This window comes from Bos grunniens, chromosome 9 (assembly GCF_055505025.1).
Source record: "Bos grunniens cultivar Pamir isolate PY7600 chromosome 9, Bosgru_T2T1.0, whole genome shotgun sequence".
In the NCBI taxonomy this organism is placed as follows: Eukaryota; Metazoa; Chordata; class Mammalia; order Artiodactyla; family Bovidae; genus Bos; species Bos grunniens.
This window is the reverse complement of record NC_141173.1, coordinates 45,984,700-46,005,098: the sequence shown is the minus strand read 5'-3', so window position 1 is coordinate 46,005,098 and position 20,399 is coordinate 45,984,700. Positions and strand designations below refer to the sequence as shown.

Genomic DNA, 20,399 nt, shown 5'->3' with positions numbered 1-20,399 from the left:
CATGGTTCACATACCAAAACTATTAAACAGGCATATACTGTCTTGCTCCCACCCCTAGTCTATACACGCTGACCTATTCGTCCCCTGTAGGCAAATGTTTGATTTCCCGAGTATCTTTCCAGTGTTTCTATATGCAAATAACAACAAATATAAGCAGTATACTCATATTATGGCCTCTATTTCTCACACAAAAGGCAGTATATGTGGAATCTGGCATGTGACTTTTCATATTTAATAATGTATTCTAGAGTCTTTTCCATCAAAGTGCACAGAGAAATTTTCCATCCATTGTATCAACGTACCATTGCTCTTTATTTATTTGACCTCTGTCGATGGATCCAGGTTATTTCCATTCTATTTGCTATGATATGCTACGCTAAGAATGTTCAACCCAGGTATATACATAATTTGCCATGTGGGCATTTGTATCTGTAGGATAATTTTTCAAAAGAGGGATTGCTAGGTCATAGGCTACACTTATAATTTCAAAAGATGTCACAAAATTGCCCTTTCTAAATGTCATACCCCTTTTGCATTCCCTCAGTAGGGTATGAAGGTAGTGATTTACTCAGTCTTGGCAACACTCAGTGCTGTCAAACTAGGATTTTTGCTAGTTCTACTGGCAAGTACAAGTTGGTCATAACTTTTATGAAAGTTAAGCTTCCTGTCCATTTTCATTTTTCTCTTTTGTATATGACAGAGAGAGAGTTCAATAGATACCTTACCTTACAATTTGGGTGACAGTGCTTGCTTTATAAACTTTTAATTTTGAAAAGAAGATAAATTATGTTTGTGATAGGCATATAGCAGTCTAAAACAAGCTTTCATGACTGGAGTTATTTCTCTTACCATAATATGGAAGAAAAAAATCCTGTGTGGATCTAGTCAGTACCTGCAGAAAGCTATCAGTTAAGAAGAAAAATCATCAGCTCTAACAATGATACCTTATGGCTGAACTGTGCCCCTTCCAAAAATTGCTTAAGTCCTAACCCCCAATACTGTGAATGTGACTTTATTTGGAAATAGGGTCTTTGCAGATGATCAAATGAAGATGAAGTAATTAGAGTGGGCTCCAGCAAACAAATACAATATTTCTTCTTCTTTTTTTTAATCTAATTTTTCATTATTCTTAAACTCTATTTTGAAGTTGTTTTTGAGCAGGAGAATAAAGACATACAGAGTCTAGTTTTTCAAATGATAACACTCAATACTTCTAATGCATAAGTAAAATGTCATGATGTCTGGGATTTACTTTCATATACTACAGTCACCAAAAAAGGGGAAGGTGAGATATAACACACTGCATTCTATATTTTCTAAATGTCTTGTTAATTATGGCTTAAAAATACATTCAGAATGCATCCTCATGCGTTAATTAAAAAATGACATTTCTTTCACATCTACTATGTGTCAGGTAATGTTGTAGGCAATGAGGATATTAACATGGGTAAACAAAACAAAACAAAACAAAACTTGTGCTCCCTGGGAGTAATTATCAGATATAATTTTTAAAGTAAAGCAAATTAGGCTTCCCTGGTGGCTCAGACAGTGAAGAATCTACCTGCAATGCAGGAGACCAAGCTCAGGTTCAGTCTCTGGGTCTGGAAGATCCCCTGCTGATGGAATGGCTACCTATGTCAGTATTCTTGTCTGGAGAATTTCATGGAAAGAGGAGCCTGGCGGGCTACAGTAAATGAGGTCGCAAAGAGTCAGACATGACTGAGCGACCTTCACTCACTCACTTACAAATTATCACCACAGCCTCAGGTAGAAAAATACACTTTTAACAATTGCCATGAGCCATGCCCAAATGATAAATTCATTTGCTTTTAACTTTCTCTTGTGGCTTTTCATCCACTTTTAATCATGCTAAGATATTCTTTACTAAGTGCTTAGTCTATCAAAGTTCATTATCTCCTCTTCCTGTCACCTGATATGAAATAATACATTAAGCATTACAATGTCTCATTTTTCATTTTTGTAACAGTGGCATGGAGCCATTGTAATAATCAGTTAGAAATAAAAAAGAAAGATGACTTTGTGACTGTTTGGAATACTAAGTCTAGGTTATATTTTAATGTTTTAATTTTTGTTACCTGATTACAAGTCTTCTCAGGAGTTTAAATAGACATTACATAAGTATACTCAAAGTCTTACAAAGCATCTGAAACAGTATTGCTGGGGAGGAAACTCAGAACTGATAGTAGGTTCTCCCAAGCTTCTGACACTACTATGCTCACTAGATTCTGAGATACGTTACGTTACTCATTGCTCTGAACTGCCGTTAGGAATTCATTATCTCTAGTATCTTCAGAGGGTTTGTTGGTTCAGGAGCAGACACCCGGGCTGAGGATACTATTTGGTAGCGTCTTCCATTTCGCTGCTGCCTCCCTCCAGGCGCAGCCAAGGGAAAGTGTCCTGGTAGGTGTAAGTATATCATTTGTAAGCTCTACTCATAAATAAAAACTTACCATAATGCTTTTAAATCAAAGCATATCATATATTTCAGATGGTGATATATAATTAATTGCTGTTTTTATTTCCAGTGATCAATGAATGTCTGCATCATTTTCCACTAAATTATCTTTGAAATCATACTGTAAAGTATGCAGCATTGTAGCAAATCAATTGCAATGGATTGATACAATGGTTAAAACTAATAATTTTTACTAAGTTTTTACTAAATACTAAAGAATCCTTAGTATTGCTCCATAAGTAATGAGAACTACTTTATGAACTTCCCAATGAAAAGGCAACTTTAAAGTCAGTCAACTTGTACACATGCTCAGCAGAAAATTAGGCAGCCATTTAGGGAATGTTTCAAAGGTGGTCGACCTGGAAAATTCTTAGGGAGTCAAATGGGATTTTGCTTCTGATTAGTTTGTCTGCACTTATCTCAACCCCAGGCTAGAAGTGATTTTTCTAGACTGTGGTTATCCCTGACAGATGAACTGGCTTCCTAATCCTAATGCAGGAGCTGGAATGGAAAATATGATCAACGTTATACAGGAATGGTTTCGAGGCTTGCCTTTTAGTTACAGGTTATCCAGCTAACTGGCCTTTATTGATCATGTTTAAATTTTTCAACTTTAATTGGATATATATACACATCTAGTTTTTAGTTGGCTGAAACATTTAATCCTTTTAATCAGTTCCGCCGAATAGTCTATATTTGATCCTATCCATTCACAAATCACAAGGCTGTCATTTTTGTAGCTGGTCAGACAATGACTGATCAGAATTTCGCATCTGGTTCTGAGAAAACAGAAACTTTGACAAGAAATAACTATGAAGTCGTTAGGTAGAAAATAACAGGGGCGAAGGAAGCGTTATTTTGGAAAGAAATACCATAGATAAACACAGCACAGTATTTTTGGCCACAGATCTTCGGGCATTGTGTAAGGCAACGTCTGTATTTAATTTGAGGTTCAGTATTTTGTTGTTTAGGAAATACAATGTAGAACTGATATTAGGTTCCACCAAACTTCTGACACTACGATGCTCACTAGATTCTGAGATACGTTACTCACTGCTCTGAACCGCCGTTAGGAATTCATTATCTCCCAGTACCTCCAGAGGGTTTGTTGATTAAGGAGCAGACACGGGGCTGAAAATACTATTTGGTACCTTCTTACAGTTTCGCTGCTGCCTCCTTCCAGGCGCAGCCCAGAGACCGCCGGCTGAGGGTCCTCCAGGAGCCCGTGCAGCGCGCAGCGGGACCCAAGTGACAGGCCCCGACGCTCGCAACCGCCACTCGAAGAGCCGGCGGCAGCGACCGTGCGCGCCCACAGTCTGCGCGGGGACGCGCCTTTCGGTTGGGGCGGGCAGCGCGCGTCCTCGAGAGCCCCCGGTGAAAGCTCCGCCGCCGCCGCGCGCGCCCGGCAGGCCCAAGAATGAATGGAAAGTTCAATCTCGCGCGCTCCGCGCGGACAGCCAATAGTGCGGCCCGGAGCGGCGGCGGGCAGGTGTGCGCGTGCCGCCGCCTGACGCAGGGCTCCAGTCGAGCAGTCTGGTGTCGCCGCCGCCGCCGCGCCCCGCGGTTCCCCCCACCCCGGCCCGGCCCCCTCCTCCCCGCCGGGCTGTGGCGGCCGAGCGGCGGCGACAGCGGATTCCAGTCCGGCAGCCGAGCGCCGCCCTCGCTCCCCGGCCCCTCCGCGCCGCGTCCCCTCGCCGGCTCACAATGTGCTGAGCGGCCCGGCCCCGCCGCGCGCATCCCGGGTGTCCGGCCGCCGCGCTCCCTCAGGAAGTGACAGAGTCCAGGCCCCTTCCTCCGCCCCGTCCCCGGACTGAACGCCACACACGTACTCACACCCTCTCCCCCGCTCTGCCCGAGCGAGCAACGCGACCATGAGGCCCCGGAGGTAAGCAGCGCGCCCCGCGGCCGGGCGAGTGTTCGAGGGGCTGGGTGTGCGCGCGGGTGCCGACGGCGCTCGCGGCCCCGGGTCTGGCACGTGAGCAACGTCGAGGGGAGCTCGGTGCGGCGCAGCCGGGAGAAGGGAGGAGGCGTGAGCGCCAGGGAGGGGGAAGAACGGGGCCAGGTGGGGAAGTAACAGGTCTCGCAGCAAGTTGTTGTTCGGAAGCCGGAGCGGTGTCCTGCCTTCGCCGGCCCTGATTTATTGCCCCCGTTTTCCCACCGAGATGCGGGCAGGCGATGTACTTCCGGGTTCACACCTTTCTCTCCCAGCTCCGAGCCGCTGGGTCGGCGCTGTGTGCCGGCGCGGCATTGCCTACGCGGCAGCCAGGTCTCACCGTAGCGGTTTGCCGCCGGGCCGCTGGAGCTGGCGGGCCGGGTCGGGAGGGGGTGCGGGCCACTCGGGGTGCGATGGTGCGGCGCGGGCTGGAGTCCTGGCGGCCAGTTTGGGCGCCTCGGGCCCGCGGGGCTGCGCCGCCAGGGGGCGTCCGCTCCTGCCCTTCGCGCACTCCGCTGCGGAGCTGCTTTGTAGCCGCAGGCGTCGGGGATCCTTTTTGCTTCGGGATTGGTAATGTAAATTCATGAATTAAAATTAAGGATTTGAGGAGAACAGAGAAAAACGCACTTGGATCTAGGTTGCTTTTGAAAAAGAAAAAAGCCAAAGAAGAATCGATACATTCGCAGGAACAGTAACTGACTACTGGCTGGAACACTGAATGCGGGTGCCTTATGAGGATTTGTACTCCCAAAACTTTTTTTTTTAAACTACACGTTGGTAAATATTGAGTGTTTTCGAGTAACATCTTGCAGTATGTATTTAGTGCCCTCATTGCGGAAAATTTTTAAATGTAAGTAATAGTCCGCCATTTTGAATTGTTTCATGTAACACAGACTGAAATCTTAGGTTCCTGTGTTTCCTTGAGTTCCTTTCTGATCTCTCTGTGGATTTGTTTTCATCCACAGGATATTAACGTTATCAAGTATTATTACTGCTCATAGAACTAAATTCTCCATTGAGGATTTTTATCCCTATAGCTGTTAACGCAAGTGAAAATAGACTCGTGTTTTATTGCAGTTTTTAATTTCTTGGTCAAAATATTGTGGAAGTTAAAATTACACATGGCAACTGATGTTAGAATGAATTTAAAACATTTAACACCATCCTTAGAAAAGTATGACAAAATGATATTTATTCGGATTAAAAAAATCCTTTCATTTTTTTGTTCAGATTATTAGCGTATTTAGTTAGGTGATAATGCAGTAACGCTTTTTAAAATGCATCTGATGGTAAAGGATATTTTTAAGTCCAACAATAACTTATGAAACATCACAGTTTAATTTTTTAAGGACTTAAGGGAAACTTCAAAATTTTAAATTGAACTACTGGAAATTTATGCCAATTTGTGTGATTTTCAAAATACAAATTTAATTATTATGGAATTTATGCCATTAGTTTTTTTCTGTTATGGGTTTGCACTAATGTAGTAGAGAAGTCATATTATAAATTAACAACACAATAGGTAATATGTTCCATTTAGATTAGTGATTAAATAGATTCTTGTTCATTTGGGGGACAGCTCTTGCTTCCCATTATTCTTTCTCTCTGAATGTGTGTAATAGGGCAATCCAGTGTGCCCAAATTTCCTAAAGAGCTTTAAGAATTAAATTGACATAGGCCTCTTTCTAGTACTTGCTGGGGAGGGGAAGTTACTAAAAATGAATAAAATGCTTTACTTGACTTTCCCATTTTACAAATAGGATCAGCTAATCATTGCTTGATATTAAAATATCGAGAGAATTTAAGGATATGAATCAATTCGTAGTTCATGTTGGTTATTAGAACTGTTTATTGATGCTCCTCAATAGATCTGGAACCAAATAATTCAGCGATCAAGCCCCATTAATCCTTGTCAAATTGTAGAGTGTCTTATTATATGTCTGTGCCAAATTTCTTTCAGAAACAATGAAAAATTTGTGAAGTTAATCAGGATTTAGATTAAAAATTGTATTAATGGGGGTAAATGAAGTGAACTATATTTCTGTGTAAGCGAAATAGATTAAGTTTTAGTATGGTAGTATTCAAAATTAATCTTCAGAATGACTTAAAGTGTGTTGTACATGTAAATTAAAAAAACAGACACTAGAATTTTAATAAATACAGTGGATATAAGCGTTTTTTTTTCCTGTTTACGCTGAACAAAGAGATTAAGCAGATCTTACCTAATAGTTTGATAATGTTTGGTATCTAATCATGTAACTGTTTTGTATTTATAACACACTGCTATCGTAATTTACAAATCATAATTAAGAGAAAAATAAGTTATTAAATAAATGTTGTATGCATGTTTTCAGGTAATGGTCTTCATGACAGTCTTCAGGTATAGAGTTGACATTTCTTTAAACAAAATGCTATTCAAAACTGCCAATTTGGGGGACCTTATTAGGAAGCGCGAGTCAGGAAATGATCTGTTAACATTTATCTTAATCCATAGTGGAACTGATTGGAGAAAAAGGAAAATGGAGATTTAGAGATGAATCAGTTCAGAAGTAATTAAGCTATTGATTATGAAAGGGACTATACAAAATTTTGGTCAACTAAAGAGTTTTCTTATTTGGTAATTTTAATAGAATATTATTTTCTTTTAAAAATCTGTAGTCATAAATACTTCTAAGGTTTTATATTTAATTGCTTTAGAGCCTGTACTTGATTTTCTTGTCTTTTGAAGGAACTGTGTTTGGATTGTAAGTAAGTGTTGTTTTTGAACTGTTTTTGATGAACCACATAGTAAAGAATTTCTACTTTGTCACACATAACTAAAAATACTTTACAATACTTAAAATTGATTTATATGCTCATATCTAGGAATGTATGGAGTATAGAATCATATTGGTTTGAGAAACTTACCCAGTATAAACGTGTACAATGTGTTGGATTTCTCTGACACTGACTCTCTATGAAGTCGCTGACCATAGTGCTGAACCAAGACAGCCATGTTGGCCATTGCTAAATCTGACTGAAAACTGCACACAGAAATAGCGTAGATGTTCAAATAGCATCATCACTGTAAGAAAATATAATATATATCTCATACATAATTTTTTATATATTCTTTTTACCCAGATGAAATTTGGTAATCATTAAAATCAACCAAAAATTGTGATAGAGAAATTTCATCTCTGAAGTATATTAATATAACATTGATTTTGGGTAGTGTCAGTAAAATCAATGGGATCAGTGCTAGAGGTTTTCTCTTTCTTTGCAAGTTGCCACTTAACAGATGAAGACAAGATTTTAAAACCAATTTAAGAGACTAGTGAGTTTTCTCAAAAACTGTCCAATTCTAGGGAACACCACTGTAAACTTCAGTATGAATTTGCTATTTGCAATTTTTGACTTGGTTTTATATCACTGTCAAAGTGGCACTGTGAAAACCAACATCAAAACATGTGGTTACCAAAATAATAAAATTAAATGACTCATGAAATAAGTTCTACTAGAAATAATAATCATATATGCATTTTTAAATAAAGAGAAAAATATAAATTTGAAATTATAATAATCTTGAATTAGCATTTTGTGGGAATTTTCTATTGTTTAAAGCAAGATAAACACCAGGCTGTCACCTCTAACAATATTATTGTGTTCTGTATTGTGTGAAAATAACACTAATATGAAACCATTATAGAAATTACCTGAAAGGAATGTTGTAATGTGTTTAATATTTCAGTAAAAAGTACTATTTTAGGCATAGAACTTTGACATTATTTTCCTAAAAATAGAATGGGTTGACATGCAGGATCATCAAATTGAGGGTCAAAGGTGACAAACCAGGACAAAGGGCATGCAGCTCATTTCAAGCAATCAGTTTCTAGTTTTTTCATGGCTGAACAAAAGCCTAATTATATAGGAAAAAGGACTTAGCATTGAATGGCCAGTTCTATTGGTGGGAAAACATGTTTTAAGTTTTTTATAAATTTTCAAATCAATATTTCTTATTGGGGAATGTGAGAGCCAAAATACTATATTTATATTTTTCAAACAGTTCTTTTATGTAACATTTCTTTCAGGCACTACAAAAACATTTCAGCTAAGTAGCTTATACTGTGTAAGTTAAAAACAAAATTTACTTTTTTATAGATTAAAAATTTTAGAAAACATGTATAAATTATGTTTTGTTTTTTTTGCATTACATTTTTGGTATAATCTCCTTTGCTAGTTAAAATCCTGATTAAAAAAAAAATTACATTTATTACACTATTTGGTCACTGGCTGTGATGTAAAAGTGAGCAGCCTCTAAAACATCTCTTGATCTTTATAAAGTGTTTATTGAAACTATTTCAAGTGCACCAAGTTTTCATTTAGTTGTTAATCTCTTGTGATATAAAATTTTAATCATTAATGTATATCAAAACTTAAAATGTATATCAAATAAAATTTTCTTGTTAATATTGTACTTATGTAGAAATATTCAGGTTTACTTAAAATCAGTTTTGTTTATTGTATCAAGAAGCTCCCCTAGCTGGAATACTCCTCCCACTCATTAGCCCTTGAAATTACCCACTCCTATAAAAACCGACAGCCCCATGCCCTGGGGCTGCTCTCGCTTTCTGAGATGCCCACACTGTCCGTGGAGTATGTTTCTCTAAATAAATCTGCTTCTTACCTATCCAAAAAAAAAAAAATTGAAGTAATTTTAAAGTTTTGTCTTAAAGTTATGGTAAGCCGTCAAAATATATGTGATCAGCTTCTTAAAGATGGGACTTCTGCCATTATTTTGACTCTTTTAAATTTAAAACCACTAATTTTTTCCTCCTATTCAATATGACCTCAACAAATGACTCAGCTGTGAGCTTTATTGTATAAAACTGTTGTTTGATATGGTAGAAAATACAAACTATTTGCATTAGCAAACCCAACTGTGCCATGGCTTAGTTGTGTTACAACATTCACATTTAAGCTGAAGAATTGTGTTTACCAATTATTTGTACTATGGTTGGTACCTTTAAACAATCTTGACAATATGCCAGTTGACTTAAATGATTACTCTTTGAAATTTTTTATTTTCTATTATATATTATCTTTCACTACAGTAGTTGCAGAGAAGACTAGAGCTGCCCATATTTTATGTGAAATCAATAAAATTTCAATATGTAAAATGGTCAATAAAGTTAAAATCATCTCTGATCGAGTAGCAGTATGACAAGTACTAGCCTCTAAGGTTAACTTTTTAAAATATATTATAAAAAGTAATTTTTGCTTCGTAAATATAAAAAATATAATTTTGAAATGTTTTCTAAAGTGATACTGATTTTTTTTTCCATTCTCTAAAGATAATTTCAAAATAGTTCAGTGAGGTTTCCTGTTTTAACAGGAAAACAATTACATAAAGTCACAAGTAAATATTTGTCTTAACTTCAGTTTCAAATAGGTTATTTCTTTAAATTTTCTGTATCTGTGTATAGTTGAAGGTGTAGCATTTTCAGTTTTTTCTGAAGTTATAGTAGGATGTTGAGTTAAATTACACAATAATTTACCCTGATTTTGCTTAGGTGGCATTTGAATTTAATCTATTGACTAATTTGTAAAAATATAATTACACTGAAACATTTCCTACCTTGAAACATTCCTTTACAGGACAGTTTAAGAAAATATTTTTCATAAAGTGCACACATTAGTGTCAGCGTTGAACTTCCACATGTAATGTTTTATTTCATATGTGTATCTGCTATATTTAAGTTATAGTAAGTGTAAATAAATACTGTGCTTTAGTATTACTTTGATATTTGTACTGTGTTCACTCTGGTGTTTGTACTAGGTTTGCTGTGTGCCTTTAAGTAATCATTTAAAAACTTTACCCCCAACTAACTTTCTAAGCAAGGAAAGTCACATTCCTGCCTACTTTGCTTTACAAAGACAGATTGAGACATACTGTAAATAGACTGTGATTTTTTATAAGCCATGCATGAAGTGAATATTTAGCAAACTATAATGTACTTTATGCTTACATTATTTTGAAAATACTAATGATAAGAAACAAAAATTTGTTAACTTTTTGTAGATGTTGAGAAATTATGGTGATGAGAATAATGAAATAAATTTGCTTTTATTATGGTGAATATTCTTGATTACTAAACCATTCTTTGCCAACCTGAAGTTACTGTTGCATTTTATTAATATTAGAAGTAAAAGCTAACATGATGTAAATTGAATTTAAATAAAGTTCTCAATAATATGTAGCAGTATTTTATTTATTATTACTCAATTCTCTGGGCTTAACAGCATGTCAGTTTAAATAAATTATAGTGTATAATGCATAGTAGTAATCGTTTTCTTTTATAATGAATAGTTACAATAGTGGATTAACAACATTATGTAATGTACTTGAGAATATTATTTTACATATTTTACTATGAGGAAATATGAAATCGAGTGTTTGTAATGAATGGTGTTAAATTAGGCAATTTTATATTGGTAAGTCTATGGTATATTTAAAATAAAATTATTGAAGTCACTTTATATGTGCATATTTTTTTTTTTACAATAATCAATGATTGTGTATCACATTCTCTTAAAAGATAGTTTATAAGAAAAGTTTGTTTATATGTCCATTTAATTCATAAAAGGCATCCTAGAGATAGTCAACCCAGGTTCAGAAGTTCATTGTCATTGATTAATTTAAAAAAAATGTATTAAACACTAAAGAATGTTAGGATTACAATGATGAGCTAAATATACACTCTCCTTCCCACCATAGAGCATAGAGTTAAGTTGGGAGAGCGAACAGCATCTTCTTGAGCACTTAGAGTTAACTACAGTACAGTGCTGGATGGTAGAGGCATTGTACTCAGTATGGAACAGTGAGAAAAAGAGGGCCAAGTGGAGATGTAAATGATAATTAGGGAGTATTCTAGTGAAGGGGCAGATAAATGCATTGTAATAAAAATGCCTATGTATAAAATAACAAAAAGCTGTTTTGGGAATATTTCATTGCCATTAAAGAATTATTTTCATTATTTATCATTATTATTTCTTTTCAAAAAATAGTCACCTATAGTAAGAATATGAACATTTAATATTATGAATATTTTATATAACATTAATCTATCATTCCTATCATAGTTGTTCATATAGGTAGATTTTAATACTCGTATTTAAACAATTGTACTTTCTCTTCTAACTTTTGTTTTTGAAAATTTTTAAATCATTATTTAACATCATTGGAATATATTGATATCTTTGAAATAATTCCACCTTTTCCTTTGAAAAGGATGATAACGTTAAAACTATCAATAACTGAAAACATCACATGTAAGTTTGAATAGTGAAAAATCTGAACATCTTTATCATTCAGATTGACTGGATTTCATTAAATCCAGAAAGCTCTTAGTTAGAAATCTTAAAATTGAATGATGTTATTTAGCTAATTCTTATACTATTTGATGTTTAGTTTATTAGATCTATCATTTATGGTAATTTTGCACCTGAATTATTTGAAAAAATAATTTTTGCAAACATTTTCTGTTTTTATCACAGCTTTTGAATATGTTATTTTGAACTTTTTTGTAAATATAAGCAGAGAAAATTAAGCCTGGGCTGTGGGCTATTAGAAAAATATGAGCTAGGTTTTGCTGAAATTTATGTATAATATTTAAATATACCCTCACATAAACCAAATGTGTAAAATTAATATAGGCTCAATGTAAAGGAAAAGAACTTCAGTAAGTTTTGATAATGAATTTTGTTAACATTAGGATCTGTCATTATCTCTGTATTTTGGTTGTAAACAGAGGATAACTGAAGGATTTAATAAACAGAGGTTCACGTGCCTTTTGTTCATATTCTGCCTCTATTCTTTTCAAATCTTACTCAGTGGGGTTGTCATCCTTTGTAAGAAAAATCTTGTGTCAACATTCAGTAGAACTCTGAATTTGGGAAAACCCTCCATTTTGCTTTGAGAAAAAAATGAGATTGTGACTTGAGAATTTACACATAATGATTTATTTTTTGTGAATTGATTTAGTAGATATAGAGTATAAAACTTAGTTAAGAGGGGAATGACATCCTGGTAGTAGCAGGTGAGTGGATGCATATTCAAACCAATCTATTTTGCAAGCCATAATAACTCTGACCTGAAGATAAAAATAATAATTCAGTGGTCATCAGGAGTTTTTGTTGCAGTTGTTGTATTTCATTACTGGGTGACCTCTTTATTGCAAGTTTTATTGTACCGTGACATCTGCCAGTGGATATATTTGAAAATCATTACTTACTCATTTTTTTTAAAAAGAACTTTTTTCTTTAAAATCTGTGTTAATGCACATTAGATTCCTTTAGTTAAATTTATTCAGTGATTAAATTTACCACCATTAAAGTTAATTTTTTCTTCAAAATTATTTATATGTAATAGACCCAGGATCAGTGGTGTAGTATCACAATTAGAGTCTCATGATTTATCTTCTAAAAGATGTCTGAAGAGAATAGTCAAATAAGTTCATCAAGGAACACAATATTGTGGGTTGGGTTCATTGTTAACTGTGATTAAAGAAGAATGGGATTCTTGAATTGCAGTGTAAAATTAAATATTAAAAAATTTTTAAACTGCATCGTTTCTGAAATCTTTGCATCTTAATAGGTTTTAGAACGTTTTTAAAAATACTGTCCTTGAATTGGAATGAAAGGCAAGTTTATGCCAATTGGTTATCTAATTTTGCTAGGTGAGTCTTACATTGTAAAAAGAGAAAAGTTTACAGGTCGCTTCACAGAGTCAAAACCTAAGCATTTTACTGCTTTCTAATGAGCCATTAAGCTGAAGAAGAGTCAATTAAATGAGCAATTAATGTAGTACTGACTTGAGCTCTCTGATTTTAGGTTCTTCAGAAGACAATGAGGTCATTCAACCAGGTTTCATCAGCCCCAGGTTAGTCTTTTTTTCAATTACATTTTTACTTAACTAACATTTATTTAAAAAGATCACTGGAGGCATATGAGAAAATGTGACAGCTCTTAGAAATTCTCCACTGTGGCACGATGGGCACCATATATTCTACTGTACTCCGGATCACTTCATTTATAAACTAGTACTCCCACCAGAATTGCAAGGGTGAAATCTTCTAATTAACTCTTTTTCCTCCTAATTTTAGCAGTATTGAATTTTGTGGTTGCTTTTTCCCTGTCTCAGGCAAAATAGATAATATTTAAATGTTTATGGACCTGAATAAAAAGTAGTTGTGGCTTGTTCATTTTTGTAAGTCCTTTTGTAAGTTCATTTTGAAAGGAGGCCTCACAAGTATTTGTTAAATTAACGATAGAGACTTGCTGCTGTTTTAAAATAATTTACTATAAGATAAATAGTCCTATATAGTAGCCATTTTTTCAGGAGATTAGAGAATTTTCCTAATCTAGGACAGTCCCATTTATTTTGCTTTTCACCAGTTTGTATCAAATTAGTTGCTCATTATATTATTGATAGGCTTCTATGGAGGCTCAATTAGTAAAGATTCCTCCTGCAATGCAGGAGACCTGGTTTGATCCCTGTGTCAGGAAGATTCCCCTGGAGAAGGGAATGGCTACCCACTCTAGTATTCTTGCCTGGAGAATTCCTTGTACAGAGGAGCCTGGCGGGCTACAGTCCATGGAGCTGTGAAGAGTGGACATGTCTAAGCAACTAACATACTATTAATACAAAATGTGTCATGTGAACTTTTAACATCTTAAACCTAACACTTCAAAAATACATACCCTTTCATTTGTTTAGGTGTACTTTAAAACCTAGGTTTTTGATGTATAAATATTCTCTTGTATTACTGAAACTAACTGAAAACTGACAGCACTCTTCTTTCCAAATGGTTTTATTAGTAACAGTGTATTGCCAGGCTTCCCCCTTGGTTCAGCAGTAAAACAATCTACCTGCCATGCAGAAGACACAGGAGATGGGGGTTTGATCCCTGGGTGGGAAAGATCCCCTGGCAGAGGAAATGGCAACCCAGTTTTCTTGCCTGGAAAATTCCATGGACAGAGGAGCCTGGTGGGCTTCAGTCCATGGGGTTGCAAAGAGTTGGACCCACTGAGCCCCTGAGCACTCATGCATGCGATAACGTGTTATTCTGGCTTCTGCTCTTGTGGATTTAATGTCTTGGCTCTTCTCTTGACTAATGCTATCAAAACTCTTAAAAGCTATAAGATGACAGAGTTCATGAGCATTTATAAGTACAAGTAGAAAGATATTAGTCTAGTATTAAGCTTATCAAATACAGGATTGTAGGTAGAGAGAGGAAAGCATTAGGGATCAAAAGGTTTAGTGAGTAGACCACTGATTGGCATTGTCTTTTGACAGCACTTTACTTTTTTTCTAGAGTGAATCCTTTGACATAGAGGTGATGCTCTAAAGAGTACCATGAAAAAGAAGATTCTGAAAAGTTGCCACAATATATTAATTTACCAACTAGTTTCCCCTTACTCTTGGATTGTGGTTTTCCTCTGGGGGCATACTGGAGGCAGTCCAGAGGCCCTTTTCTCTTCTGCTGGAAGTAATGTTAACACCAATGTGTTAAGTGAGTGCAATAAAGTTTCATGTCTGTGTTTCCTTGTGATTAAAAAGGGGTTGGCCAGGGAGAGGTTGCGCTTTCCCCAAAAGAAAGATTATTGTCAGAGATTACATTTATGCCTAAAACTTGAATGTCAACTGCTCCAAGGTCCTCACTTTGCAGGTAAGGAAACTGAGGGCTGGAGAAGCTTAATGATCCAGGGTCACAAGGTCATTAAATGGGACCAGAACTCTGGCCTCCAGTTTGTAGCTGGATGCTTTTTCTCCACAAATTTTCCTCTCACACACACATCTTTAGAGCCTGAAGATTTCTTCTCATTTGCCTCATCTTTTACTCTTGTAGTGTTTTTTCCCTTTCCATTTTCCTCCTACCTATTCTTTTCCCTGAAATAAACTGAAAATGAAGACATTAAAGGAAATACCTAGGAAACAGCCCCTATTCTTAATTATTTGTTTTGATGAGATTTAAGTTTTAAAGAATAAACTTTGATTCATTGCTTTCAGAGGGGAAAAAATTGTATGCTTACATTATTTAGTGTCATTTCTGTAGACTCAATATTTATTGCACAAGATCTTTAAATTATGAAGCATAACTGTTCAAGTAGTACAGGTGAAAAACATGGGACTCATTTCAAATAAAACACAACCTTCATTTTGTGCTATTCTGGGCAAGGTAAAATAACTAAATGCTTATTACTAAATGATTTCTAAATGCTTATTACTAAATGATTTCTCTAACATACTGCTGTCATAATTAAAATTACATAGCCAAGTGTTTGTTTAGGACAATTCAGAAAATATTTGGGAGGAGTGATAATAAAATTTTTATTTTTTTGTTTCAGTTGAAGTATGTTAACAGTGATTTTTTGCTATTCGTTTTAAAAAATAAACTTTTATAAAATGATGGTGTTAAAGTAATATCCCCTTTCTGAAATAATTTTGTTGTTCTAAATACTTAACTAACCAAAATGAAGAAAACGTTTGCAAATGGTTGTTTTCAAGCATTGTTGTTCAATGCTTGAACTATAGAGGCAATTTGTCTGGCAAACTTAAAATGCTATTGTTTTCTGTATTTCTGTAATTTTATTTCATTATACCTGGGGAACTATGTTAAAATATTTAAGGAAAAATTTTAAGAGGTTTTTATAGCTGTGTAAAAATTACCAAATCGGAACAATTGTGTTAAGACAGAGCATTTTGCTTTCAGATAAGGAAATTAAATGAGAACGGAATTGTGCTCTTTGGGGAAAAAAAAACAAATAGCCCCCATATTCTAAAGTGCCTCTGTTGTAAGATCAACAGCAGAGGCACTCCTTTCATTTGACTCCGTATTGTAAGAATTTCAAGAAAGTTACTTGCCGGTAAAGGAGTTTACTGAAACGCAGTGGGAGGGATCGGCAACAGTTTGCCCGACGTGCGGGTCCGCAGCTTTTGCGCGGGAAACCTCACGCCGCGGCCAGAGAAGGGGTTCCCTAAAATCGCCCCTGGTCGCCCTCCACTCCCTTGCCCCCCACCGCCTTCCCCACAGACGGCTTTTCTTGACCCTCCAAAGGCGCACGGCGACGTTTTCGTGGCTTCCCGAAAGGACGGCGGCGCCAGGGGTCTGAAGACAGCTCCATTTTAGGCACGGCCTGGTCGGGGAGTAGGGGGTGGGGTGCTCCTTTTCTTGGCCGCTTCTGATAACCGCCCCCCATCCCCCGACTTCACTTTTCTGATTGCGGAGACTTTGACACATCACAGAAGAAGAGATCAGATTATAAATGATATATGTGTGGAAATGCAATGAAGGTAGCAGATTGTGCCAAACGTTGCCTCCATCCCAGTGGAGGCAAGGGTTCCTTTTGTTCGGTGTTCATTTGGTTGGGACAAAATGACAAATGTGAAAGTACCCTAACTAGTGAAAAATCCTCACCCTTCTTGGAAGGACTCAACTTCTAGAACTGAGGTGGTGATGTGGTGAATAAAGGAAAAGGTGACTGAAGAGAGAAAGGGGAGAGGAAGTGGCAAGGGCGGGCGGTGGAGGGAAGGGGCAGATCCGCTGACCTGGGGGTCTCGGCGACCTTGGGGCGCGGGACTGCGCGTGAAACTCCGCGGCTGCGAGGGCAGAGCGGGCTGCAGACCCCGGCCTCATTTGCCGGGAGGGGAGCACGGGTGGAGCCGCTCGCCATGGTGCCGCAGCCCCTCCTCCTAGTTTTAAGAAGAACCGAAGCATTGTTTCAGCTGTATAGAAGTCACTCATTGCTTTTACTTGAAAACAACAACGGTGGGCTCTGGAACCTTTTTCGGCTCCTTGCATTGTACTGTTGGAATTTTTAAAAGAAAGAAAAAATTGTGTATTTCGTTTCATAACTGTAGAAATTTTAGATTGTGATAACCAACGGGGTTTAATAGGTTATTTCCTTTTTTTTTTTTTTTTTTTACCCTTAGTGCATTGAGGATTCTTTGTAGCTACTTGAACTCATTTTAAAGACATTTTGAAAGAAGTATGATAAATCAAGCTACTGAAACATTTGGCTTCCACAAGTATAAAACATGCGTTTTGAGTCAAGCACAGGTCTTTCTGGCACTAAAAACAAGTAGGAAATGAGACAAAAATTAAAACCAGAAGACTTCAGGAAGGTGACAAATTGGAAAGCGTTCTAGGAGATTCAAGGGACCATTTTAGGTGAAAGAACTCTATGAGCTTAAAAAGATTATGGTTAGTTTTAAACAAGGATCTTAGGCTCAAAAGATTGAGGGCAGGGAGCAGGAAAAGATGAGTCTATTTTCAAAGACAGTGCCATATCCCTGAAATGGAAACTGGTATTTTCTATGTCACTGTCTCCTTTCTCTTCCCTCCCTACCCTTTCCCTTCCCTGCTTCTCCCTCTCCTCTCCCCTCCTTTCCTTTCTTTTACTCTCCACATTCCCCCTCCCTCCCCCAGGTATGTAAATGCATTTGCCTTAAATTCTCTGTGAATGAATGTTAGAGGATTTCTCAAAGTTCCCGGTTGGAAAAAGCTTTCTACGCGACTTGAAAGGCCGATGTCCCTCTCAGGAAATGAATGAGTCGATAACCTCTGACACCAGTGACCAGTCCAGTGAACCCTACCTTAATTCCACTAATACTGGAGGCCCCTATTCCGGCTAAACTGAATCTCATAACGCATATCATCCAATGTGGTTCACTTATGGTATTTCCCACTTTTCATCTATGTATTTATAGGTTTGAATTTCATCATATTGAACAAATAAGAATTCAGAACCCACCTACATGTTTCTGAGTTTATGCTGATTAGTCCATTTTCTGATTAAAAACAAACAAAATATTGTTTATCAGATGTGTGTCAGTGACAAAACTAAATTACACTGCCTGTGAATTTTATAATTTTACATAAATAGTGACATTTCCTCAATTTGTGTTAATTTTCATGTTTTTCTATTATCAGATGTTGATTTTTAAAAGTGATTCATTTAAAATATTAAAACCCCCACTATTGATTTAAATTAATTTTTATATTTCCTATTATTCAAAACATTTAACCTGGAGTACCATTGTTAAAGTTATTTCATTATAGGTCAGTGTAATCGGTTGATTTCTAATAAAGTAATGCCAAATGTTAGCAATTTTTTTTTAAGAGCTAAAAGCTTTTGGGACTCTTGCAAAATAATTTGCATTTTTATACTTTTTCTTTCCTCCCTACCAGCTGGCACATGGTTATCTCCCCCTCTCCACCAAAGTAAATAAAATGAGATAGCTTTGCTCCCTTTCTTGAGAAACAACAAAAGAAAGAAACAGACGAAAAATCTTTTCAAATTCATCAGTCTCCAATGAAGCCTTTTACCACAAACAGCTGAAAATAACATTTATATACATCCATTTATTTCAGATCTGAACTAATTAGTATAATTGTCCATTTCATTGTTTAATATGGGGAGGAGGTGTAAATAGGTGGATTCTGTGGGTTTTCCAAAGCTTTTGGACTCAGAATCCCTACGTTTTAGTTTGTGTGAAACAGTGTTAAGAGTTAGGAGTGTGTTGGGGGGGAGGTGGATTGCGGGTTTGGTGGGGGAGGGTAAACTCGGTAGCTTTGCCGAAGGGAAGTGGTATCTGTACAGTTTCTCGGTAAACTGCTTGTTTAAGAAAATGGGGGGTGGGGTGGGGAAAGGGTGGTGGTGCGTTTAAATGTTTCAAAGACCGGTGTTATTTTATATTCTAAAGGAAATCAAGCATTTCCAGTTGATCTGTAGTATTTACTGTAGTAGTCGATGAGGGAGGCAATATTGGTGTCAGCATCTAGTAATCAACAATCGTTTGTAACAATCTGAAAGGTAAAAGGATAAGCATTTTGAAACTGGGGTGCTGGCCGTGGAAGGGACGGTAGGAGCCTAATCCGTTATTAAATTTTCGTTTATTCAACTCTTGTATCCACTGGTAGTGCACTTTTAAAATGTCAGGGTCCAGTCAATAAGATGTGAATTTACCTTTTTCCTCCCACTGGCCCCTCTTTTTCACCCCTCCCCCCACCCTCGCCCGCTGTTTCTCCCCCACCTCTTTCTCTGGCTCCTCTTCACCTCGCCTGCCTGGCGCTCCCCTCCCCCTCCCTGCCCATACATACGTCGCCTTGCTCTTGGGGAACAATCGCCACTGATTGAGGTTCACTCTATGTTAGGCTGGAAAACTGGGCTGTTATTTAGGAAGTCATTAATCACATCTCCTCCCCCGGAAAGAGATGGCGGAGAAACCTGTGAAGTACAATTCCTTACCAACCCCCTCCAAAATGTTCCGAAACGGTAAACCTAAACACTATTTGACTGCATGAAGGTGATAGCGATTTTTCCGGTAGGATTTTATTTTAAATTTGAAAAATATTTCAGGGCACAATCAGGTACTTGTGTGCATTTCTCTTACTGTGGGTGTAGATTACCATTATATAAAGTTTCATGGATGTGTAATTAGGTTCAATTAGATCCTTTGTAAATTACATATTTTCCTCTAAGAATTGAGTTAAATGTGAAATTTGCATCCTAAGCAGGTTTGTTGTTACTGATCAGTTGAATTCTTGGGGTGGGGGGGGGGAGCATAACATCGGTTGCTTTATTTAAATGGCTTTCCCCCCCTAAATGAGATTATTTAGACAGGCTTGTGTGTAAGGCACGCGTGTGCACATATATGAATGTGCCGTTTCTCTAAATCGACGATTCACAAGGACCCTCCATTGTGTTTAAGTAAAAGCACGAAATCGGCATTCTGATTTATCGTAAAGAAGCGTCCCAAATTGTCTTTAAGATAACATGTTTGAGTTTTTCGTGTTCATTCATAAATTATTTTGATGTCAGCATAGATGAAATGGCGATTGGTTATCTCTTCCTCTTGCCAGCCCCTTAAGGATCCGAGGTGAAATTAGTAGCAAGAAAGCATGTAATTGACAAAGTCACGTGTGCTCAGGGGGCCAGAAACTGGAG

The 20,399-nt window shown here is 37.1% G+C and overlaps 1 protein-coding gene across 5 annotated transcripts in view; it reads left to right on the top strand.

The window, feature by feature from the left end:
- Positions 1–4,225: 4,225 nt before the first annotated feature.
- LIN28B (lin-28 RNA binding posttranscriptional regulator B) overlaps positions 4,226–20,399 on the top strand; it is a 142,211-nt gene continuing 126,037 nt past the window's right edge. For 3 of the 5 annotated variants that reach the window (XM_086317545.1, XM_086317543.1, XM_086317548.1), the window contains exons 1-2: positions 4,226–4,361; positions 13,281–13,329. Coding sequence is in view for 3 of the 5 variants with exons in the window: in XM_086317543.1 (XP_086173669.1) it covers positions 13,296–13,329 (34 nt within the window). In the remaining 2 variants the exon portion in view is untranslated. Of the gene's footprint in view, positions 4,362–4,435; positions 5,260–13,280; positions 13,330–20,399 lie in introns of those variants that run through there. The other 2 variants (XM_086317546.1, XM_086317544.1) reach the window with 1 other exon arrangement.